General features: G+C 58.8%; 3 protein-coding genes across 7 annotated transcripts in view; all 3 read right to left on the bottom strand.

The window, feature by feature from the left end:
* The window catches only part of RAB11FIP3 (RAB11 family interacting protein 3), a 74,689-nt gene extending 64,119 nt beyond the window's left edge, over positions 1 to 10,570 (bottom strand). The window contains exon 1 of one of the 2 annotated variants that reach the window (XM_085075101.1): positions 9,758 to 10,570. In XM_085075101.1, the coding sequence (XP_084931227.1) occupies positions 9,758 to 10,264 (507 nt within the window). In that variant the 5' untranslated portion in view covers positions 10,265 to 10,570. The remainder of the gene's footprint in view (positions 1 to 9,757) is intronic. The other variant, XM_085075102.1, reaches the window with a different exon arrangement.
* A 1,708-nt stretch (positions 10,571 to 12,278) lies between these two features.
* DECR2 (2,4-dienoyl-CoA reductase 2) lies at positions 12,279 to 18,850 on the bottom strand. 2 transcript variants are annotated; one of them, XM_085075097.1, is made up of 9 exons: positions 18,711 to 18,850; positions 18,564 to 18,632; positions 18,111 to 18,162; positions 16,771 to 16,906; positions 16,333 to 16,457; positions 15,756 to 15,849; positions 15,389 to 15,493; positions 14,142 to 14,359; positions 12,279 to 13,315 (listed from the first exon to the last, which is right to left on the bottom strand). In XM_085075097.1, exons 1-8 carry the CDS (start codon positions 18,806 to 18,808, stop codon positions 14,142 to 14,144), a joined length of 897 nt encoding a protein of 298 aa, XP_084931223.1. In that variant the 5' UTR covers positions 18,809 to 18,850; the 3' UTR covers positions 12,279 to 13,315. The 2 variants fall into 2 exon arrangements, with proteins under 2 accessions (XP_084931223.1, XP_084931222.1); XM_085075096.1 differs by having other exon boundaries at positions 14,171 to 14,359.
* Positions 18,851 to 20,366: 1,516 nt separating this feature from the next.
* Positions 20,367 to 22,476, bottom strand: LOC146430934 (nucleoside diphosphate kinase D, mitochondrial-like). 3 transcript variants are annotated; one of them, XM_085075098.1, is made up of 5 exons: positions 22,330 to 22,476; positions 20,983 to 21,113; positions 20,774 to 20,875; positions 20,606 to 20,706; positions 20,367 to 20,541 (listed from the first exon to the last, which is right to left on the bottom strand). In XM_085075098.1, exons 1-5 carry the CDS (start codon positions 22,415 to 22,417, stop codon positions 20,421 to 20,423), a joined length of 543 nt encoding a protein of 180 aa, XP_084931224.1. In that variant the 5' UTR covers positions 22,418 to 22,476; the 3' UTR covers positions 20,367 to 20,420. The 3 variants fall into 3 exon arrangements, with proteins under 3 accessions (XP_084931224.1, XP_084931225.1, XP_084931226.1); XM_085075099.1 differs by having other exon boundaries at positions 20,367 to 20,523; XM_085075100.1 differs by lacking the exon at positions 20,774 to 20,875.
* Positions 22,477 to 23,160: the final 684 nt, after the last annotated feature.

The raw sequence follows: 23,160 nt of genomic DNA, 5'->3' as shown, positions 1-23,160 counted from the left end.
GGCCCCATCAGCTTCTAAAGCCAAGGTGGGACTGAATGCTATCTTCCCATTAGGAGACTTTCACTTTCAGTACAGATACACCTTCTCCAAGCAGAAGGGCCCCTGGAGCAGCTCCTCGTTCCATGCTGTGTTTGTTTGGGAATGTGGATTATAGAACAGCCACATGGATCCCAGCCTGGCTCCATGCCCTGTGCCCACAGCTGCCCTCACCCCTTGCTTCCTGCCCCTGACAGCTTCTTCTCTCTAAAACTCTTGCTTTGAGCTCCTTTGCCTTCCTGCACATTCTGCTGGAGCCCAGTTTCCTATTGGACTCTGGCAAAGGGATTTTCCACAGCAGGCTCCTGTGGGTCTTGCCAGATGACGCAGCTCCCAGCACCAGCTCCTCTCCCTCCAGCTTTCCTCCTCCTCCTCAGGGCAGAGGAGGAAGCAGGAACAGCCTGCAGGCTGAAAACCTCTTCCAGCAGCAGCAGTGACTCAATCACAACCTAACACCACTGGCATTTCACCACGGGACACTGCACAGGGGGAACAGCAGCCCTTTCTTCTGGAAAACTACAGTGTGTTATCAAAAATAAATCTATCAGGGCACTACGAGGCTGCTCAGCACTCTGCCAGACAGGGACATTCTCACCCTTGGGACACCGACAGCTCCACAGGACATCCCCAAAGCTGTCACCAGCCCATGCCATGCAGGGCTGGGACACACCAGGACACACACAGAAGTCAGGAATTGGTCCATTTCATCCAGCACTCAAATTCCCATCAAACACCACAGTCCCTGAGTGCTTTAGCTTCAACAGAATCATAAAACATGGTAACAGGGAGCAAGGGCACTTTGGGGTCACTGGCACTCCTCTGGAAAGGGGTTTTGCTGTCACACTGGAAGGAGGAGGACAGGGACAGTTTCTGCAGAGCTCTGAGCCATGCAGAAAGCCCACACTGGCATTTCCACTGCTCCAGGACATCTTCTGGGCTATCCCTTGGGCTTGGAAATTTTGGGATCCCAAAAAAGGGTCCATGCCAGGTACCACTGACATGAACTGTGACTCCCCTATTAATACAGAGCTCTCTGTCAGCCTGGAGGTGTTTTCCTGCTATCAAGCACATCAAGGGCCTTCAGCATAAGGACATGGAGCTGGAGTCATTCCAGAGGAAGCCACAGAGATGCTCCAAGGGCTGGAGGCTCTCTGCTCTGCAGCCAGGCTGGGAGAGCTGGGGATGTTCATCTGGAGAAGAGAAGCTCCAGGGAGACCTCAGAGCTCCTTCCAGTGCCTAAAGGGGCTCCAGGAGAGCTGGAGAGGGACTTGGGACAAGGGATGGAGGGACAGGCCAAGGGGGAATAGCTTCCCACTGCCAGAGGTCAGGGTTGTATGGGATATTGGGAAGGAATTGTTCCCTGTCAGGGTGGTGAGGCCCTGGCACAGGGTGCCCAGAGGAGCTGTGGCTGCCCCTGGATCCCTGGAAGTGTTCCAGGTCAGGTTGGATGGGGCTTGGAGCAGCCTGGGATAGTGGAAGTTGTCCCTGGCCATGGCAGGGGTGGAATGGGATGGTCTAATATCCCTTCCAACCCAAACATTAGATCCCCCAACACATAAACACACCAAGATATAAACAAGCAGTGATTTTGAGAGCAGCCTGATGAAATCCCTACTGTCTCTCCCACTGTGGATGGTTGCAGTCTTGTCTCTGCTGGGAAGCCCCAGGCCTGGGCCTAAAGCATCAGCCCTCAGCAGCATCCCCTGTGGGGGAAAGATGGAATGATTTGAAAGTGGAAAACAAAGGCTGAGAGGAGCTTTGGGGGCTCTGCTTGATGTGGGACAATGAGGGAAGCACAACTGTCCTGCACACTGGGCTGCTTCAGCCAACAGCTGCACTGCAGATGTCCCAAAAAACCCTGTCAGGAGAGCAGCTCCAGGCAGCTCAGTGCACACCGAGAGCATGGATTGTGCACAGAGAGGAGCTGGGAATGCTTCTGGCATGGCAGAGTCATTGCAAGTGCAAAATGCACAACTCGCCAGGGCCACATTCACTCTCTGTGTCAACAGGCACCTGCAACAATGGGAGCAAGGCTGCAATCAGCACCTGCTGGGCACCTCCAGCCCTGGGGGCAGCTCTGGGGACCTCAAGATGAAAAGAAGGACATTGAGGGGCTGGAATGTGTGCAAAGAAGGGAACAGAGCTGGGAAGGAGCTGGAGCACCAGGAGCAGCTGAGGGAGCTGGGTAAAGAGCTCAGCCTGGAGAAAAGGAGGCTCAGGGGGACCTTGTGGCTCTGCACAGCTCCTGACAGGAGGTTGCAGCCAGGTTGGGTCAGACTGTGCCCCTAGGGAACAAGGGACAAGACAAGGGCAAATGGTCTCAGGATGTACCAGGGGAGGTTCAAGTTAGACACTGGGAAAACTTCTTCATGGAAAGACTGGTCAGGCACTGACACAGCTGCCCAAGGAGTCACCATCCCTGGAAGTGTTCAAAAAACATGGATGTGGCACTTGGGGACATGGTTTAGGGGTGGCCTAGGCAGTGCTGGAACAGTTGGACTCAATGACCCCAGAGGTCCTTCTCAACCTCAAGGTCTCCCTGACTCTCAGCCCAGCAGAACCAGTCTGGCAGGATTGCACCTCCATTTTCCACGGGTGCTTGAATTTACACAGCCACACGGAGGGAAAGGCTGGCACTGCTCCCCCAGGGCTCAGCAGGGACCAGCCCGGGGTGCCAGGCCAGGAAGCCACACACAAATTATGGAATGATGGAGGCAGGCATGAGGAACAGGGGGAAGCAAGCCATGGTTCACTGCCATCCCACTGCCAGCAGCTTCCTGGTGCTGGAAAAACGTTGGTCCCATGGCAGAGGGGACACTGAGGGTGGCCCAGCAGAAGAGCTCTCCCTGCCCAAGCAGAGCATTAGGCTGGGGCTAATGGGAAATCATTTGTTTTGCAAAATTCCAAACCCAGGAATTTAAAAAAAAAAAGCCTCTGGGTCCCGAGAGGATCATAAGAGGATCATTCCTCTGACAACGAGCAGCAAACGAAAGTCAAACAGGAATAAAATGGAGAGGAATTCTGTAGGCAATTGTAATGATTATCAATTACTGTCTGCACTGAGTTACATAATGGTATCAGCAGCTTGGGAATGCTTTGGGAGAGGGCACTGGGGGCAAGAGCAGGTTGGAATGAGCCTAATCATTGCACTATCATATTCCAATCAGTTAATCAGGATGACCCCAATCCCATTTTTATCAGTCACAGCCTTAGGAAATACCCTGCTCCTGAGAGGAAGCTTCTCACGAATCCACCTCTCTTCTCTCAGTATTTCAAGGGGGTCTATAGAAAGAGAGGGAGAATGACTTTAACACAGGCAGACAGTGACAGGACAAGGGGGAATGGGTGTGAACTGAAGGAGGGGAGATGTAGATGGGATATTGGGAAGGAATTGTTCCCTGTGAGGAAGGTGAGACCCTGGCACAGGGTGCCCAGAGAAGCTGTGGCTACCCCTGGATCCCTGCAAGTGTCCAAGGCCAGGTTGGACAGGGCTTGGAGGAGCCTGGGCTAGTGGAAAGTGTCCCTGCCTGTGGCAGGGGGTGAAATGGGATGAGTTTTAAGGTCCTTCCACCTCAACACTGAAACCTCAGATGAGCCCTTTTCTGCTGCTGGCACTCCTGTCCCAGCCTGGGGCAGTGGTTCCCCAGTACAAATTGGGCTCTTCAGTGGTGCAGCATCCACACCCCACTCCCCAGACATCCCAGGTTCACTCCCTTACCCACAGCATGTGCCAACTCTGCAAAGGTGGGACTGATGCTTTTTCCTTCTTTTGGGCAAAGAATGTTTCTTTACTTGCAGAAATTAATGCAAATTTCAGGGGAACACAACAAACCTCGATTAAAATAAATCACAGAATCACAGCATGCTGGAAGGGACATTAAAGTTTATCCTGTTCTGAGCCTCTGCCATGGGCAGGACATCTTCCACTATGCCAGGTTGCTCCAAGCCCTGTCCAGCCTGGCCTGGGACACTTGCAGGGATCCAGGGGCAGCCACAGCTTCTCTGGGCACCCTGTGCCAGGGCCTGCCCACCCTCACAGGGAACAATTCCTTCCCAATATCCCATCTCTCCCTGCCCTCTGGCAGTGGGAAGCCATTCCCTGTGTCCTGTCCCTCCATCTCTTGTCCAAAGTTCCTATCTCGAAAATCCACATCCCACTCTGCATTCACCGCTTTCTCAACCTGAAGGAGCAAGGCAGAATGAAAAGGTTTATTTAATAAACTCATAGCTGGGATAAAATTACCACCAGCACCCTCCTCCCAGCCCACACAGACAAACCCTGCCTTTGAGTATTCACAGCCCTGCCGGGCTTGATCCCACCGGGATAAGCCAAACATCCATCTGATTCCAGCCACAAACACATCACCAGAGAGCTCTGCCTGGGCTCTGATCTGCTCCCAGCCCTCCCCACCACTCCCAGGAGACCTCCCAGGAGCTTCAAGCCAAACCCGAGCAGGAGCAGCAAAAAAAAACCCGGGAGCACAGGAATAATCTCTTCCTTGGAGTCTTTTGGGATATTTATAAGTGAATCAAGTGAGCTGAAAATGGAATTTGCAAAGCAGCCACCACCTCACCCAAAATTACACAAAATATGTTGGCTTGGAAGTGTTTTCCTCTCTGAGGGAGAAAGAAAAACTCCTGTCTTGGAGCTCCTGGAGCACACAGACCTGTTATTTATTGATGGTGGTAAAAGCCCTTTGAAGAGGGTGGAGAGGAGGGAGGAGGAGAGGAAAGAGCTCCCACCCAATCCCCCAAAACCCACACATTCCCTGACAGGAATTTCTTTGGGGGAAATCTGGGCCCTTGGTCAAAACAAGCAAAATATTTCAGATCTGTTGCTGTTCCAAGGTACACAGGGGTGTCCACAGACACCTACAGCACACCCACTGCCATCCCAGCCCCTCTCCACAGCAGAAGCCAAACTGCAGGAGCTGGGCTTGGTGATCCTTCCGAACCAGGACATTCCATGAAGTTAAACAGCAGTTAAAGCCTCTGGAAGATACAGCAGCAGCAACACAGTTGGAGGCAATTTAAGTCTCACTCGCCTGTGAAACCATGATAGGTAATTTTAGAAATCTCTTAATGAAACCAACACTCCCTGTGCTCAAGCTGGGTAAGAACGATGAAAAAAAATGAAAAAAAAATAATAATCGAGGTTTCCTCATGACAGAGATCCAGACTATTAGATTTCATAGGGAAGTGGGAGAAAACCAAGGGGAAGAGGGAGGACATCCACAATCAGATGCAATGTCAGCATCTCCAAGGCAGATGGAAGTAGGAAGCACTGGATCCAGGTACACAATTCCCAAGAGATCCACCAGAGGGGAGCAGGAAAAGCCAGCCTGGCATCACCATGGGGGGGTAACCTCTTAAAGGCTGCAGTTTGACACTATCCAGACTTCATTACAGAAACCAATTGGCAGATTTTCAGATTGTTTTATTTAAAAAAAACCAAAAAACAACAACTCCAGGACTCTGTGCAGCAGCTGTCTGGAGTGATCCGTGCCAGCCCCAAAATGGGATTTGTTCCGCAGCTCTCAGCTCAGGCTGGGCACCCCATTCCAAGAGGCTGAGGAAGTGCTGGGGAAAGTACAACAAACCTGCTAAAACCCTTCATAAACCATCCCCAGAGGGAAAGTTAACAGCTGAATATGGAGAGCTCAGCTGAGGATGAGCTGACGTGGTGGCAGGGCAGGTATTGAGGGATTGAAATGTTAAAGAAAGCAAAACAAATCACATTGAAATTACGCTCAGACTGATCATCAAGACGCAAAAAAAAAAAGGCTGAAGATCTCTTGGAATAGGAGCCTTTGGAAGTGGGTTAGACAAACTCTGGGATTTCTCTTAATTGAGCCAAGGCAGTGAGATCATGTGGTGCAAGAGGCTTTTCCTTCTCCAATTGTCTGTTAGATCAAAACAAAAAGGGAAAAACAACTCAAGGTGCCAGCAGGATGCTTGTCCTCAGCCTTACAAACAATCCATTCTCCTCTGACCCTGCTGGAAATAAATCCAGGGAGAAGAGCCTTGGGCTCTGTCACCTCAACCAGACACAGTGCAATAGTACAGCAGGCAAGACACGTAAAATAAATTTTAAAATAAAAATTTAAACCAAAAATGGTTGCACAATGGCCTTAGGTTCTGTAAAAGACACAACCGACCTGCTTTACAAGGTGACATAAAAATGACATCAACTGTTCCCCCACCTCTCTGCTAAGCCAGTCTTACTCCATCCTTCTGTCCCAGCCAGTGGTTCCAGGGAGCATCAGATCCTGGAGAAATGCAGTGAAAAAGGGGAGGGAGAGGAGACAATAAAAACACACCACCACTGGCAGCTGTCTTACAGGTGGTTTGTGAGTTGTCCAGGGGTTTTGGATAAAAAGTAAAGCTGTCCTAAAGGAAAGTCAAGCTTTCTGTCCCAAAACCTTTCTGTTCCACACTTGTTTGCATTCCACGGAGTATATCATGGGTCCATGTGAGCTTTTCAAGCAGCAAAACAATCCCTGTTGAACAAACATCCTCCCTGTGGGAGAATCATCCCAAGGCTGTCCCTGCCCTGCTCAAGGCCACCCCTGTGTCAAGTGTCACCCCCAGCACCACTCTCTCCTCACACCTCTGAAGATGAAGGTACAGGCAAGAGCCTCAATCTCTATCAGCTGTTATCACTTCAGAGCAAAACAAACTACCTTTATCTTTACCTTGATCTCTTCCCCATCCCAGCACTTCCCTGCCAGCCCCTCAGCCACGCAGATCTCCCAGTCAGCCTTCCAACAACCCAAGCTGCTTAAGCAAAACACCATCCCAATCCCATTTTTTATCCCCGTGGAGAGAAAAAAACCCAATTCATCCGACCAGAAATCCACAATCCCGTCGTGTTTATGGAATAAACGCCAGCTGGTGCCTTCCCTTTGACATTTAGCTAATAATTGTTGCAGCCAAACGAGCTGACAGCGCTCGCTCAGCAGCCCATGAATGCCTCTGGTGTTTGACTGAGCGCTAAAGACAACACTTGCTGCTCTCCAGCTCCTCATCCATGTGGATACACACACAGACACACACACAGGCTCTCCTTAACCCTTCAGCCCTCGGCAGCCTCGGGAATCACTGCTTGTGCTGCTTCACTTGAGCCATTTGTTCCACCACTATGAACTCACCCCATGGGCAGCAGCCAGGAGGAGGAAGGAGGGGAGGGAAAAGGAAGCAGGTATGTCCAGCAAGAGGGTGGGATTTGCTCCTCACTGACTGCCTGCTGATTGCTGTGGTACCTTTGTGATTATCCAGCCAGCCATCAAAGCCTGGCCCCTCTCTCACAGCATCCCAGTTATGCTTGCAGCACAACCTTTATTTACACTTTGAGGGTCCCATTTAGTCACCTTAACACCATTTCATCCAGTGGGGATGTTCTTTCCCTTTAACTTCCACCTGAGCTGGATCTCCACTTTCCAAAAGGCCCACTTTGGGCCCAAGTTCCAGCTGCTTCTTGCCAAATAGGTCAAGCAACTTCCCCAGAACTCCTCCTTTTATTACTCTGCCCATCAGGGGGGTTTAGGTTGGATCTCAGGGAAAGATTCTTCCCCCAGAGGGTACTGGGGCACTGCCCAGGCCCCCCAGGGAATGGGCACAGCCTGAGGCTGCCAGAGCTCCAGGAGTGTTTGGACAATGCTCTCAGGGATGCACGGGATGGGATTGTTGGGGTGTCTGTGCAGGGCTGGGAGTTGGACTCATGATCTCTGTGGGACTCTTCCCACTCAGGAATTTCTGTGATTCCAGGATCTGCTGGGAGCTTACAGACCCCATCACCAACCCCTTCTTGTTCTCCCTCAGCAGGCCCTTGTGCTTTTTGAAGCTGCAGATTCACACCAAGTCCTGACATACACAGGCATCACTTTTCCTTCTTTTCCAGTCCCCTGGACTGCCCAGGACCTGCTGGCTCAGGAATTGTCTCCTCAACCTCCCCAAGGTGCTCAGCACTTGCTGTACCAACACCCAGCTGTTGTGCATGCCAAGAGCTGCCCGTACCAGCCTCTTGCTGAAGAGACATGCATTTAAAAAGCATCATTTATGGCAGCACAGGCAAAAACACCATTAGCTGTGCTCAGTACGAAGGAACAGGGAGCTTGCAGAGAGCCCCTTCCCACATGGATCCATATGGACAGACACCATCCAGTGGCACAAAACCTGTGGGACACCCTGCTGAGGTTTGGAGTGACCTTAACAGCTCACAGCCTCTCCCCAGGCCATGGTGTGAGAGTGTTCTCCAGGCCAAGTGTGGCCCCTCTGGAGCTCTGGCACCAACCCCACGCCAGCACTGGGCACTGCCAGGCAGAGCTGCACACCCCAAAGCCACTGCCATGTCCCCTGCCACGCACATGCCACCTGCCTGGCCCCACTTCCCATGGCCTCGGGCTGCTCCACACCAAGTGCACAGGGACACTGAGGCTAACAGTCCCCTGGCGAGGTGGCACCATGTGCAGGGGGCCAGGAGCCTCCTGCTTCCTCTGCTGGGGACAGCAGGGGGACATGGCAGTGGCACAGAGAGCCTGGACCATGGCAGGGCAGTGCAGATCAGAGGATTTATGAATAAAGCCTCTCTCCTGGCTGCAGGAGCAGCCGAGGTACCTGTGCTCACACCTCGAGACCCTCTGCACACAGTGCCCTCACCAGCAGCACAAAGAAGTTCCCCATCTCCACTTTGCAGGGTTATTTCTTCCAAAATGAGTACCTTTGTTTTATCTTTGAGGGGCATTTCTAGCATGAGGACAGTGCTAAAAAGCCCTCCTCCACCAAAAGCCTCCTTCACACATGATTTGCTTTGTCATGGCACTTAAATACCCGTGCAGCAGCCACGGATGGAGAACGAGAGCAGATCTGGGCAGGCACAGGGAAACTTCACAGCAATACCTGCACACCTTAAAAAAAAAAATCCTTTTTTCCTGGTAGCAATGCCAGCCCAGGCCAATGCATAAAACACCAACAAATCCATGTCCATCCCCTGGTGAGCGCTGCCGGAGCTTGCTCCATTTTGGGTCAGCCCAGGCAGCTTCAAATTACATCGCATCTGATCTGCTGCAGGGGAACACCGGCTGGCCAGGACACAAAGCAGTAGGAAGGGGGGAAAAAAAACACATTCAGGCTGTCAAACCTGGGATAAGCAAGGCAGCAGGGAACCATGCTTGGTTTGGGTTGGAAACGGCCTTAAGGATCACCTCGTTCCAAGCCGCTACCATGGGCAGGGATGCTCCCCACTGATGCTCCCCATTCTGGAGGTGATCCATGGCCAGCCAGGCGCCAGCAAGGGGGCACGGAGCAGCCCCGCATTCCGGGGTGTCCCCGCTGCCAGGCCGACCCCGAGGTGTCAGTGCCGGAGAACAAAGAGCGGGATGCCGGCTGCCAGCGGCACTGCCGCGATGCTGCTCGCAGCGCATGGGGCCGGCAGCTCCCGTTCCTGCCGGTGCAGGAGGCGGGGAGCCGCTCGGGCCCGCCGTGCCCTTCACCCGGGGCGATGCCAGCGCTGCCCCTGGGGACACTGAAGGCTCTCCAAGGGCCGGAGCCCGGACAGCAGCCAGCATCACCATCCCCCTCGGACGGCGGGGCCACCGGACACCGCGGGGTGACACTGCGGGGTGACAGCACCGCGCCGCCCCGGCGCGGAGGCACGGCCGGCCTGGGCCCAGCGCGGGGAGCGGCGGGCAGGTGCGGTGGCGGTGCTCAGCCCAGCGCTCACCTGCTCGGCGCCGTAGGCCGTGGCGAACTGCACGAACTCCTCCACGCGCACGAAGCCGTCGCCGTCCCGGTCCAGAGCGTCGAAGACCGGGCGGAGGCGCGGCTCCTCCTCCGGCGGGGGCTCGGCGGGACCCCCCGGGCTCGGGCTGCCCCCGGCCTCCCCCGGGCACCAGGGCGGCGGCCCCGCGCCGGGAGCGGCGGGTTCAAGCGCCCAGAGCTCCAGCTCCAGCTCCGGCTCCGGTTCCAGCTCCGGTTCTAGGTCCACCTCTGGCTCCGGTACGAGGTCCGGCTCCGGTTCCAGGTCCCGCTCCGGTTCCAGCTCCGGTTCTAGGTCCGGCTCCAGTTCTAGGTCCAGCTCTGGCTCCGGTTCCAGCTCCGGTTCCGGTTCCAAGTCCAGGTCCGGCTCCGGTTGCAGGTCCAGCTGCGGCTGCGGTTCCGGTTCCAGCTCCGGCCCCGGTCCCGGCCCCCGGGGCAGCGGGGGCTCGGTCCCAGGCGGACGCGGCTCCATCTTCACCGCCGGCGCTCCGCGCCCGCCGCCGCCCGCCCCGGGCCATGCCCCGCGGCCATGCCCCGCTCACATCGGGGCGGTGCCGGTGCGGTCCCCGCGGCACTCACGGCTTTGTGCGAGGAGCGCCGGCCCCGCCCGCCGACACCGGGGGCGGCCCCGCCGGTCCCGCCCCGCCCGGGGAGCGGCGGCTCCGAGCGGCGGGACCGCGGGTCCTGCCCAGCGCAGGGGGTCGGGGGAGGCGGCGGCGGCGCCGAGAAACAACCCCGCGGCCCGCCCGCCCTCGCCGCCGCTCCGGGGCCGCCCGCGGAGAACCGGCAGATCCAGCCCGGCCGCCGCCGCAGTAGCCGGGGCGGTGACGTCACTCGCCTGCCGGTGCGCCCCGCCCCTCCGCGGCGCGAGCCCGTGCGGAGGCCACGCCCCCTCCCGGCTCGCGCGCTTGGGGGCGGGGCCAGCGGGAAGGGGCGGGGCCGGGCGGCGCGCGAGCACGTGGGCGCGGGAGGGGCAGCGAGCAGCGGGAGCCCCGAACGGCCCCGGCGGGAACCGGGCATGGGCACTCCCGAGTTCCCTGCGGATGAACCATGCTCCGGGACCCCAAACCCCGCCGGGGTGAACCGTGCACCGGGATCGCCCAACAGCACCAGGGACGGACTGTGCACCGGAACCGCCAATCCCGCCGGGTGTGAACTGTGCTCCGGGACACCCAAACCCATCCGGGGAGATGATCCACGCACCATGACCCCATACCCATCTGGGGAGATAAACTGTGCACCGGGACACACCCGGGACCACATGAATTCATTAATGCCCGTGTTTAGGGCTCACAGCCTGCAGGCTCGGTGCACCGGCAGTTTCTGCTGGAACCCCGGCATGACCCCGCTAACACACCCATGAGCTGGCCGAGCGGGTGGAATTACAGCCCCTGGGTATAATTAGCAGCAAACGTGATGAGCAAGAGCCTCCCTAGCCCCAGTGACCCTGCCCAGGCCCATGGGTGTGTGTGACATCTCAGGATGAGCCTGGCTGGGCCACAATGTGTTCCTCTCCGAGAGCCAGAGTTCAGCAGCATCCCTGGAGAAGATGTCACCCAGTCAGTCCAGCGCTGGGAAGGATGGAAACCTCCACTCCAAATCCTTTTCCTCATCACAGCCATTCCGAAAGGTGAGCACGGCAGGAGGTGGCTCCTTTGTCAGTCCCACACGGGGAAGCACACACAGCTGCACCAGCTGCTCTCCCTGGGTGACACCTGCCTAATCCATTCCCTGCAAAATCCCCTGGGCAAGATTCCCAGCTTCCAGACAGCTCAAGCAGCCAGGGTTCCTGCTTGGACAGAGCTGGCAGGGGACAAGCTGCCCCTTAGAGTGGGGCAGCTCCACAGCCCTCGATGGGTTCCTGCAGCTCCAGGCCATGCCAGAGCTGGGCTCAGAGCTCTGTCCTTCCCCCACTGCTGGAGGCACATGACCAAACTCAGTCCCCCTTCCTGTGGTGGCCACGGAGCCAGGACAGCCCCCACAGTGCCCAAGTCACCTGGTCATGGTTAAACAAAACATAGAGCCTCCCAGAACAGACACAGACAATGCTGCAGCTGGGCAGTGAGGATCAACACCCATCACACGAGTTCCTTCTCCAGGAGAAAATACATCCTGTTACCCAGGAAGAGGAATAGTGTGGCTGGAGCCAAATCCCAGGAACCTGGGCAAAGGACACTGCCCAGATCCCAGCCCAAGCACTGCATCCCCATCCTTCTGAAGGGCTGAGTCTCAGCAAATCCTCCAGCACCTCCCCTTCAACTCTGCTGCTGGAACCACCTTCCCAGAGCCACCAGAGCTGAGGAGGGGGCGGGTCCCCAAGCCCCTGACCTGGAGCACTGGGGCACCACAGTGCCAAGAACTGCAGCCACACAAGGCTCTGCCTGTGGGAGCAATGGTTCTTCCCTCTCAGGGCCCAGTTTGTACCTCCAGGAGCAGTCAGCTAGGCAGGGCACTGGTGTCCCTACAGCAGAGAGAAGCATCACTGCTCAGGGTGCAAGTTCTTTATTCGTGGCCTGGAGGAAGGAGCAAAACCTGGCAAGTCTACAATCAAGTAGGAGATAAAATGAAGTGGGAGAACAAGCTTCATGGAGTTCAGGGTGAGCCTAAAATCTGCCAGCAGCAGCACGAGGTGCACACGAGCAGCATGTCCCCTGGGGCTGTGGCACCAGGGACAGGGCTGGCTCCAGCAGTGCCATCCGTGCAGCCCTGGTGTGGCTCCTGCAGCCCAGCAGCAGGAAAGGACTGGATCCCAGTTCTAGCCCTTCATTTACCCTCAGCTTGAGTGTCTGGAAGGTGACAGAGTAACAGTAATGTGACAGACAGATGGGTGTGGACAGACCACTGGACACCTACAACGCTGCGGTGCAGAGCCAGACTGGGGGGGATCCACCCTCACACCACCTCTGATCCTGAGGCATCCCAGCTGCATCCATGCCAGCCTCCTGGGCCCACTGTCCCAGCCAGGACTCCTCAGGGGACAAGGCCACATCCCCCTGCCAGGATTTCCCCTCCAAGAGCTGCTAAGGCACAGCTGGGCCCACCATGCTGGGTGACCTCAACCCCAGGTGGGCTGAGCTGCTCCCCCTCTCACAAAGGAGCTGCTGCTGGAGGTCTTGGGCAGTTCTCAGGCTGAGATGGGGGAGATGGGAGGAAGAGGATGGATATCCATGGATGTCACTTCTTGGAGCTTGGGAAAGGCCAGGAGAGTGGCTTGGAGAGAGTCACAAAGGGACAGTGACCATGCCAGCCCTGTGCACTGTCCCTGCACCCACGGCAGCTCAGAAGGCAGCAATGGCACAGGATGGGGCTGGGCTCCTTCCCCACCCAGCACCCCCAGAGCTCAGCCCCCAGGCAGGCATGAGATGGCAGTGCCACCACCACCACCAGTGGCCAAGGACAGGCTGTGGCTGTGGGCACTGGCTCTGGGAGATGTCCCCCCTGCGGTGTCCCAGGTCACATCTGTCCATCGGTCAGTCCCAGGATGTCCATCAGTGGGGTTGGTTTGCTCCTGCAGCCCAGACATCTGCAAGAGAGGGTGGAGGTGGGGACAGAGCCCTGCTGGGGCCTGCCCAGCTCATGGAAGCTGCCAGATGGGACACACACAGGGAAGAGAGGAAGGAAGGAGACTCCTTCCCCTGCCAGGCTGCAGGAATTCAGGTAAGGAAGATGCTCTGGGATTCTCTGTGCCCAATCCTGCTGCTGGGGCACAGAAAATGGGCAGCATCTTGGTTTGAGGGACACTCAGAGGTGTCTGGACAACCATGCAAGAGACACCATGTCACAGCCCAGGCTCAAAGGGAAAATCCAGCAAGTTCTCCTTACTTCCCAAGTCATCCCTAGGACTGTCCATGAGAACGCTGCACCCACTGCCATGCCCCTAGAGAATCATGGAATCATTTAGGTTGGAAAAGCCCTCTAAGAACATCAAGTCCAACTGTTTCCCCCAGCACTGCCAAGGCCACCACTAAAAGAGGTCCCCAAGTGCCACATTGACATGGCTTTCAAATCCCCCCAGGGATAGTGATCCCACCACTGCTCTGGGCAGCTGTGTCAGGGCCTGACCACCCTTTCCGTGAAGAAGTGTTCCCAATATCCAACCTAAACCTCCCCTGGCAAAACTTGAGGCTGTTCCCTCTCCTCCTGTCTTTTGTTCCCTGGGAGCAGAGCCTGACCCACCCCTGGCTGTCCCCTCCTGTCAGGGAGTTGTGGAGAGTGAGAAGGTTCCCCCTGAGCCTCCCCTTCACCACGCTGAGCCCCCCAGCTGCTCCTCACTGGACCTGTGCCCCAGAGAAAAGCAGCCTTTCCCTGAGGAGCCCTGCTTTGATCCCACGAGGGGGAAATGCAGTCACCTAGAGTTTAGCAGAGGAGGAGGCAATACCCAGCAAGGCAGAGAAGCTGTTGGGGGAGGTGAGCCAGCTTCCCCCATCCACGACCAGGGTGGTGCCAGTGACGTAAGAGGACAGGGGGCTGGCCAGGTACAAGGTGCTGTGCGCAATCTCCGTCTTGTTCCCCGCGCGCTGCAGCGGGATCACGGAGAAATGGTTGGATTTCTCGGCAAACTTCCCACCTAGAAGGGGTAGGAAAGAGTCAGTCTGGACCACAGGAGCACTGCTCACCATCACAGCCTGCTGGGCACTGCAGCACTGCTCATGGGGCTGGCTGAGTGCTCCAGGGAACTGGGATGATTTCCTGACAGCCCTGGGATAAAATCCTGAGATGTAATGGACAGGAGCTCAAGCCCAGCAGGGATTTTGTACTGACAAGTGAGCTCCAGGTAGGACCTCAGAGAGTTTTAGAACCTCAGAGAGCTTTAGATGGAATCATGCAATGGTTTGGGTTGGAAGGGACCTGAAAGCTCATATCATCCCCTGCCATGGGCAGGGACACCTTCCACTAGCCCAGGTTGCTCCAAGCCCTTCCAACCTGGCCTTGGACACTGCCAGGGATCCAGGGGCAGCCACAGCTTCTCTGGGCACCCTGTGCCAGGGCCTCCTCACCCTCACAGGGAACAATTTCTTCTCAACATTCCATCTATCCCTGCCCTCTGGCAGTGGGAAGCCATTCCCTGTGTCCTGTCCCTCCATCCCTTGTCCCAAGTCCCTCTCCAGCTCTCCTGGAGCCCCTTTAGGCACTGGCAGGGGCTCTGAGGTCTCCCTGGAGCTTCTCTTCTCCAGGTGAACAGCCCCAGCTCTGCCAGCCTGGCTCCAGAGCAGAGGGGCTCCTGTCCCTCCAGCATCTCTGAGGCCTCTTCTGGACCCATTTTAAGACCTCCATGTCTTTCCCATCCTGTGGGGTTGCACCAGCACTCTTCTGAGTGACTACAAGAGCCAACCCATCAGGCAGTGCTGAGTTTTGGGGCAACACATTCCATCATGGCATCAGAGAGCCCAAAAACTGCCAGACCAGTGCCCGGGGAGGTACCAGGGGTGCAGGAAGGGCTGTTTCCACAGAGAGATGCCAGCTGAGCCACAGCACAGCTATGCCCAGCAGCAATGCCCCATGAGCTGTGTGGCACTGAGGGTCCCTCCCGGTGCCCTCCCAGGGGATGCCAGCAGGGCAGCGCCACAGGCAGGGCCAGGAGCCCAGGTTGCCTCACCCAGGCGCCGGAAGCCCTCAGTGCCCGTGATGGGGCCAGGGGCCAGGCTGTTGACACGGATGTTGTTGGGTCCCCACTCCACAGCAAGGTGACGCGTCATGGCATCTGCGGAGGGATTACAACAGCAGTGAGAAACAGAGAGCACAGCCATTCCAGCAACTTTGCTTGGGAGGGAGAAAGCCACAGAAGCTCTGGCTGAGAGAAAAGGGCCCTGTGGGGGAGAAGAACCTCATCCCAAACCCAGGCATACAGAAATGATTCATGCTTGCCCCTCCCCAAGACATCTTCCCATCCCAGTATTTGGGAAGAGCTGCCTTCTTTCCTGGCCCCACATGGCTCAGAGCCCCAGCAGAGAGTGTTGAGGTACCTATGGCAGCCTTGGCAGCCCCAGCGTGCACCTGCAGGGCTTGTCCTCGGTAGCTCAGGGTCGCCGTGATGTTAACGATGACCCCGCCGTGGTCCTGGGGAAGGAAAGGAGAGCTGGAGTTAGGCAGGGAACAGCACAAAGGGTCACCCAGGGCTGTGAGGGACAGGAGGGCTGGGCTAGGAGGGACAGTCACCCATGGGCACTGCCAAGCCAGCACTGGGGCAGCTCTGCCCACCCAACCTGAGCTGGCGCAGCCAGCGGGGCCCTGCCAGAGAGGTGGGACATGCAGGGAACAAGGAAAGGCCAAGGGAAATCAGCAGAGCTGGAAAAGGAGCAGCAGATCACAGCTTCTCCAGGTGGCAGGGCATGGACAGGTGCTGCAACAGCCCAAAGCCCCTGGGCAAGGGACAGGAAGGATCCCCAGTTCAGGGCTGGGATCCTTGGAAGGGAACAGAGTGGATCCGTGCAGGGAGGCCCTGAGTGCTGCACTCCCTTGTGCCCTCCACACTTCCCTGAACTCCCCAGGAGCACAGTGTGGTTGACACTCCTCAGAGTCCCCTGGCTCTGTGCCACTTACCCGGAAATACTTCTCAAAGAGGACTTTGGAGGTGTTGAAGGTGCCCATGGTGTCGATGTCTATCACTGTCTTGAAGGCGTTGAAGGACAGGGCACTGGCTGGGCACAGGAAGTTCCCCGCAGCACCTGTCAGGACAGAGCAACAGTCAGGACAGGGCTGGGAGAGATCCAGCAGGGTCAGGGCACTTCCGAGACAGGGAGCTGAGGGATAATGTCTGTACACTAGAGAACACATGGGGACAGCCCTGAGTAGGGATAAACTGCTGGCTCTGGGTGCCCAGCAGCATGGCCAGCACTGGGGAGCCAGGATGCTCCACCCAGGCAAACAGACATGGCCCTGTATCACAAATAGATCTCTACTTCCTCTGTGCTCCCAGGGATTGGAAATGCCCTTCCCAGCAGTGAGCCCAAATCCTCCCCCTGCCCTCTCCATCCTCACCATTAATGAGGATGTCAATCCTCTTGAACTCCTTCAGTGCCTCATCCACAGCTGCCACGATGGTCTGGGGCTGCCGGACATCGATGCACAGAGGCAGGCACTGCTGCCCTGTGGCTGCCACCAGCTTTTTTGAGGCCTGCAAGACCAAAAAGAGACCTGAGGCTCTTTCTGTGACTCACTCCTTCAGCAGGAGCTGGACTCAGGCTTGCATCAGGTGAGCACAAAGTCAGGCAGGAGCCACATCCTTGTCAGCACAGAGCAAACAGTGTAGGCAGGAGAGGGACCTGCCTAAACACGGCCAGCTCCAGCCTGGCAGCACCCTGGTAGCCCTGGGGTAGCCAGGGAAAGCTTCTGCATGTTGTATCCCAGCCAGACTGGATGCTGGGCTGGCCCTGAGGCCACAGCTGGCTAAGCCCACTTACCTGCGTGGGCTGCCGTGGACACAGCACATCTCAGGCAACATCTCTGCAGGGCAAGTGCAAAGGTTGGACCCCAGCAAGGCATTTTTGGCATGAGCCCAGGCATAATTAACCTTTAGATCCAAAAAGTGAGTGGGCAAAAGGGCAAAGGCAGAGCAGCCAGGTGTGAGGCTGTGAGACAAGCCAGCTCTGTGGCTCAGGGTTTGTCACAGGCCACCCCTGGGGCTCATTAAGAGTAGTTTTCCCCAGCAAATTAAGCACAGGGGACACACAAGCTCAGCAGCAACTCCATACAACACCCAGAGATGCTCCAAGCTCTGCTTTGGGCTCTGTGAAAGGTTTTGAACCCCAATAACACATGGGTACACAAGCAGCAGGGGCCCCGGACTGCAGATTCTGTGACCTCAGAAGACTCTGGACCCTGAGGTCTAAAAACCTGCTGAGCTTTGCAGCTTCTTCTGGCATCTGAGCATGGGGCAATGTGAAACCACAGCCAACCACACCTGCACCCTCCCCTCTGCCCCAAAACACAGGATCACTGAGGCAACCCACACAACCCCTGGGGTCTGGTCCTACTCCAAGCCAACGTTTAAATCCAACCTGGGGCTCTGCCCTCCTCACAAACCTCCTCCACAGCCCATTTCTGTCCGTCTCACCCACAAAAAGCCACCATGACTGTGGAACAGCCCCCCAAAGCAGAGTTCAGGTTAATTGAGCTGTACTAGAGGTGCAGTGGGTGCAGCCCCTCAAACCTGCACCCACTCTGCCCAGCACCGCTGGAGTGCCCAGGGCTGGCGGGCTGGGTGGCACTGGGAAGCTATTCCTCCTGGTGCACTGCTCCCGAGGCTCCCAGTTCCACCGGGAGAGAGCAGAACGACTGCCGGGGCTCGCAGCTCCCCCGACACTCGCTGCAGGACTCACCTCCGACACCCGCTGCAGGTTCCTGCTGGCAATGACGGTCCGGCAGCCGTGCCTGCGGGGAAGGGGCAGGTGAGAAGGGCCGGGCTCCTCACCGGCACCTCGGGATCACCAGGAGTTCGGGTGCTCCTCGCAGGAATTTGCTGCTCCAAGGCCGCAGGACGCGGAGGGGGAAAGCCAGAGCTCTGCCCCGGGCTGGGCCAGGGCGGCCCTGTTCCAACACCCGCAGCCCCTGGAGCCTCCCTGAGGGCTCTGCCGCCCCCGGCTTCACATGCCGGCTCTTCAAGGGCCTGGGAGCACAGCGGGGAAAGGGATGGGAAGGTGGGAAAGAGAAGAGAAGGGGGGTGAAGACAAGGAAAGTGCGGGAAAAGAAGGGAAAGGAGGGAAAGAGGGGGGAAGAGAAGAAGGGAGGGCGAGAGGGAAGGAGGGGGCCGTCCGGCCGCGGGGCTCCCGCACCTCATGAAGATCTCGGCGATGCGGAAGCCGATGCCGGAGCCGCCGCCGGTGATGAAAGCCACCTGGCCCCTGCGGGGACAGAGGCACGGTCAGAGCAGGGCCCCGGGGAGGCGGTCCCGGCGGGCCCCCCGGAGCCCCGGGACTCACGCGAGCAGGTCGGGGCTGAGCAGGTGGCGGTACTGCGGCAGACACTCGTCCCCGTCCTCGTCCGGCGGCACCGGCGCGGCCATGGCGGCCTCGGCCATGGCGGGGAGGCGGGAACTGCGCACTGCGCCTGCGCGGGCGGCGCCGCTGTCGCCTGGCAACGGGGGCGCTCCGGGACACAGCGACACCGAGCGGCCACCGCGGGAACTGCAGCGTCCGGGGAGCGCGGAGCGACCGGTACTGTCCGGTGACACCCCAGCGACATCCCAGCGACATCCCAGTGCTCCCAGTGCTATCCCAGTGATATCCCAGCGACATCCCAGCGACATCCCAGCGACATCCCAGTGCTCCCAGTGCTATCCCAGTGATATCCCAGCGACATCCCAGCGACATCCCAGTGCTCCCAGTGCTATCCCAGTGATATCCCAGCGACATCCCAGCGACATCCCAGCGACATCTCAGTGCTCCCAGTAATATCCCAGTGCTCCCAGTGACATTCCAATGACACCCCAGTGCTCCCAGGGATATCGCAGGGATATCTCAGTGCTGCCCCAGTGCTCCCAGTGACACTGCTGTCCCTGTGCTGTCTCTGTACTGTCTCAGTGCTGTCCCGATGATATCCCTGCTGTCCCCATGATCCCAGTGCGGTCCCAGTGCTCCCCAGTGCGCCTCCCCAGTGCTCCCTGTGTTGTCCCAGTGCTTCACAGTGCTATCCCAGTGCTTTTCCTAGTGTCCCTGTGCCTCCCAGTGCCACCCAGTGGTGTCTCAGTGCTTCACAATGGCATCCCAGTACCTCTCGGTGGTGTCCCAGTGCCACCCAGTGGTGTCCCAGTGGTTCCCAGTGTCCCACGGAGTCCCCATTTCTACAGCCCAGACCCCCCACCCGCTCTTCCAGTGACCTGCAGAGGCTCCTGCAGCCCCCCAGGCACAGCCCAGTGCTTCGCAGAGCCTCCCAGTACTGCTCCAGTGTTCCCGGGGACATCCCAGTGCCTTCCCGAGCTTCCCAGTACTGCCTCAGTGCTCCTAGAGACAGTCCAGTTCAGCCCAGAGCTTCCCAGTACTATCCCAGTTTGTCACAGAACTTCCCAGTACCGATCCAGTGCCCCCCAGGAACAGTCCATGGACACCCAGAGCTTCCCAGATTCTCCCAGGGACATCCCAGAATAAACCCAGTGCCATCCATGAGCATCCCAGTGCCCCAAAAAGCTTCCCAGTACTAACCAGTACCTTCCACGGATGGACCAGTGACATCCCAGCGCTTCCCAATACAGCCCCAGTACACCCCAGGGAGAGCCCAGTGTCTCCTTGAGCTCCCCAGTACCACCCCAGTGCTGTCCAGGGACATTCCAGTGCCCTCCATGGATCACCCTGTGCCTCCCAGAGCTCTCCTGCAACACCCCAGTGCCCTCTGGTGTTACCTCAACGAATCCCAGAGCTTCCCAGAGCCATCCCAGCCTCCCAGTGACTCCCAGAGCTACTCAGTGCCTCTGCAGGGACATCCCAGTGCTCCCCAGTACCACCCCAGTGCCCCTCAGGGACAGTCCAGCATTTCACAGTGACATCCCAGTGTCACCCAGAGCTTCCCAGTACCATCCCAGTGCCTCCCAGAGTCCCCAGCACTTGCTGGTGACATCCAAGGGAGGAGAGCAGAATCAGAGCTGGAGGCACGGGGTTTATTGGGGCGCGGGGGTCCTCCCAGGCCGGGGTCCGTCCCTAGAGCCCGTAGATGTTGTCCCGGTCCCTGCTCTCCCAGGCCACCAGCTCGTCCCGCTGGAACCAGAAGCCGATCTCCCGCTGGGCCATCTCCACGGAGTCACTGGCATGGACCACGTTCCTGTGAGGGGACAGGGATGGGGACAGTGCCACGCCGTGGGGTCCCGCCCCCGCCGCGGCCCTACCTGGTGATGTGCACGCTGAGGTCCCCTCGGATGGTCCCCACGGCGCTGCTGTCCCCAACCATGGCCCGCGTGCTCCGCACCACGTTGTAGCCCTCCCACACCTGCGGGACAGGGACAGCTGAGCCCCCGCGCCCCCGGTACCCCCGGGACCCCGTGCTGTCCCCTCACCATGGCCACCACCGGCCCCGAGGTCATATAGGCGACGAGCGCGGGGTAGAAGGGCTTTTGTCGCAGCTGCTCGTAATGCCGCTCCACGAGCCTCCGGTCCGCCTGGGGCAGCGGTGATGACAGTGACACCCGGGCAGTGCCACCGGCCACACCCGTCCCGGCACCCCCGTGCCAGGCCTGGAGCAGCGTTCCCTGCCGGGATCGGGTACCTGCAGCAGCTTCATGGCCACCAGTTTGAAGCCGCGGCGCTCGAAGCGCTGGATGATGTCCCCGAGCAGCCGCCGCTGCACCGCGTCCGGCTTGGCCACCAGCAGCGTCTTCTCCTGCAGGTCCGGGGGGACTGCGGGGGAGCGCGGGACAGAGCCACCAGCGCGGGTCAGTGCCACCAGCGCGGGTCAGTGCCACCAGCGCGGGACAGAGCAACCAGCGCGGGAGAGAGCCACCAGCGCGGGACACAGAACCCCGCCAGACACCGGCAGGACCCCAAACTGTCCCCTCAGAACCGCGGGTTGCGCTCGGCGCCGGCGGCTGCCGATGGGAACCCGTCCCCTTCCCTGTCCCCACTCCATCCCGAGGCTGTGTCTTCTGGACTAGCTGTGCCTCTCAGGCTGCCGGGGTCCCTGGGGACATGTCCAGGGCCAGGAAATAGCCTTTAAGCCCGCGCTGTCTCTGCCGTGTCCCGGGGCCGAGCTACGGCTGCCACCTCCTGCCAGGCCCCGGGTCCTTCCCCTGCCCGGAGGGTCCCTGGTCACACCCTCCGTTGGTGGAGGGGACAGTCGAGCGCCATGGGCTGGCAGGGTCCGGCACCGCTGGCATCCATGGGACAGCAGGGTCTCCCCCCGCCGCTGGCCCTGCCACAGCTGCGCTGCGGGAGGGGATAGAAGTCCCCCAAGGGACAGCGCATCCCGTCCGCTGCAGGGACAGAAGGGACAGGAAGGAGGAGAAGGGACAGAGGACACCAAACCGTTCCGCTTCACTGCCACTCCCAGGCTTCGGGGACCCGTCCCGGGCTGCCACAGCGGTGGCCACAGTGCTGGCAGGGACACAGCCGGATAAAAGATCCCATGAGCCCAGCCGCTTCCCTAGGCACTGCTGAAGGTGGCTCGGCTGTGCCAGGATCCTGCCCTGTACCCCCAGGACAACACAGGGGTCCCTGCCTCACGAAACTGGGGACACGAAACCCCTTGGGACATTCAGGGAGCACCAGCTCTGTCCCATCCCGGCACACGAGGCTGGGGACAGCAGGCCCTGGCACCGACTCGCCCCACAAAGGGGTGAAGGAGTCCGTGGATCACCATCTGGCCGGGATGGAGGGACCAGGAGGGGATGGCGCACCGGGCACCATGGGGACAGGACGGGAAGGGGAATGGGGACAGGGTGGGGATATGGACAGAGTCCCCAGGGGGAGCACAGGGATGAGGAAAGGGTCCCCAGGATGCAGGACGGGGAAGGGGCTGAAGGCCCCCAGGGATGCGAACCGGGTCCTCTGGAGCAGGGCAGGGGTGGGGACCGGGTGCCCAGGAGAAGACAGGAACGGGGACCGGGTCGTGTCTCACCGGAGCCGTAGCAGCGGGGCCCGGGGGGGCTCAGGCCCGGCTGCCCCCGCGGGAGGCTCCGGGCCAGGCAGCGCCCCAGCGAGCCCATGGCGGCCCCGGCGGCTCGGACCCGCGCTCGGCCGGTCGGCGGAGGCTTTAAGGGTTCGGCCGAGCCCAGGGACGGGTCAGGCTTCCGTCCCTCCCCTTAAAGCAGCCGCCGGGGCAGCGCCTGCTCGGGATATCCTGGGACAGAGCATCCTCCCCCTCCCGAGCATCCCAGCACGGAGCGTCCGGATACAGAACATCCCGGTCTGGATTCACAAGCCCTGCCGGCTGGGAGCACAGCCCACACCCATCCCGCCGGCAGCCAGACCCTGCCAGGAGCCAAAGCGGCCTCGTGCTTTGCCCTCGATTTGCTAGGCGCAGAGAGCCCCGGTTAGCCTATGCCAGGCTGAGCTGGGGCACAAGGGATCCCCCAGGCCTGGGAAGTGGCACAGGGGGGAGCAGCCAGGGCAGTGTCCTCCATGTGGGACACAGAGCTGCCCTGTAAGGGCAGTGGGTGCAGAGGAAGTGGTGCAAGACCCTGGGGACAGAAGAAGTGCCCAGGTGGGAGCCTCTCTGAGCACTTCTCCAAGCCTCATCCCAGCCCCCAGGCTGGGAAATCCTTCTTTACTGAGCTTCCCATGCATCCCAAACTCCAGCGATTCCTCATGGGAGAGCAGGTTGACAAGTTCATGGAAAAGCCTGGTTGCTTTGAGCCTTTTTCCCAAATCGGTGCTGTTCTGAAGGTCTGAGGAGTGTCCTGGATGCACACTCAGCAAATAACAGGCTGTGAGGGCTGGGACTGATCCC

Source organism: Lichenostomus cassidix, chromosome 14 (assembly GCF_008360975.1).
Source record: "Lichenostomus cassidix isolate B80296 chromosome 14, HeHo_3.0, whole genome shotgun sequence".
NCBI lineage: Eukaryota > Metazoa > Chordata > Aves > Passeriformes > Meliphagidae > Lichenostomus > Lichenostomus cassidix.
Note: the sequence above shows the minus strand (reverse complement) of the source record. Positions and strands in the feature narration are given on the sequence as shown.

What these genes read in the sequence shown, in the direction of transcription:
- DECR2 (XM_085075096.1), bottom strand. Translation starts at nt 18,808, where the DNA reads ATGGCCGAGGCCGCCATGGCCGCGCCGGTGCCGCCGGACGAGGACGGG. An exon ending in CTCAGCCCCGACCTGCTCGC is followed by an intron (nt 18,633 to 18,710) that starts GTGAGTCCCGGG and finishes CTGTCCCCGCAG; the next exon opens with GGGCCAGGTGGCTTTCATCA. An exon ending in ACCTGCAGCGGGTGTCGGAG is followed by an intron (nt 16,907 to 18,110) that starts GTGAGTCCTGCA and finishes TTGGTCTTGCAG; the next exon opens with GCCTCAAAAAAGCTGGTGGC.
- LOC146430934 (XM_085075098.1), bottom strand. Translation starts at nt 22,417, where the DNA reads ATGGGCTCGCTGGGGCGCTGCCTGGCCCGGAGCCTCCCGCGGGGGCAG. An exon ending in TGGCCATGAAGCTGCTGCAG is followed by an intron (nt 20,876 to 20,982) that starts GTACCCGATCCC and finishes CCGCTGCCCCAG; the next exon opens with GCGGACCGGAGGCTCGTGGA. An exon ending in CTCAGCGTGCACATCACCAG is followed by an intron (nt 20,542 to 20,605) that starts GTAGGGCCGCGG and finishes GTCCCCTCACAG; the next exon opens with GAACGTGGTCCATGCCAGTG.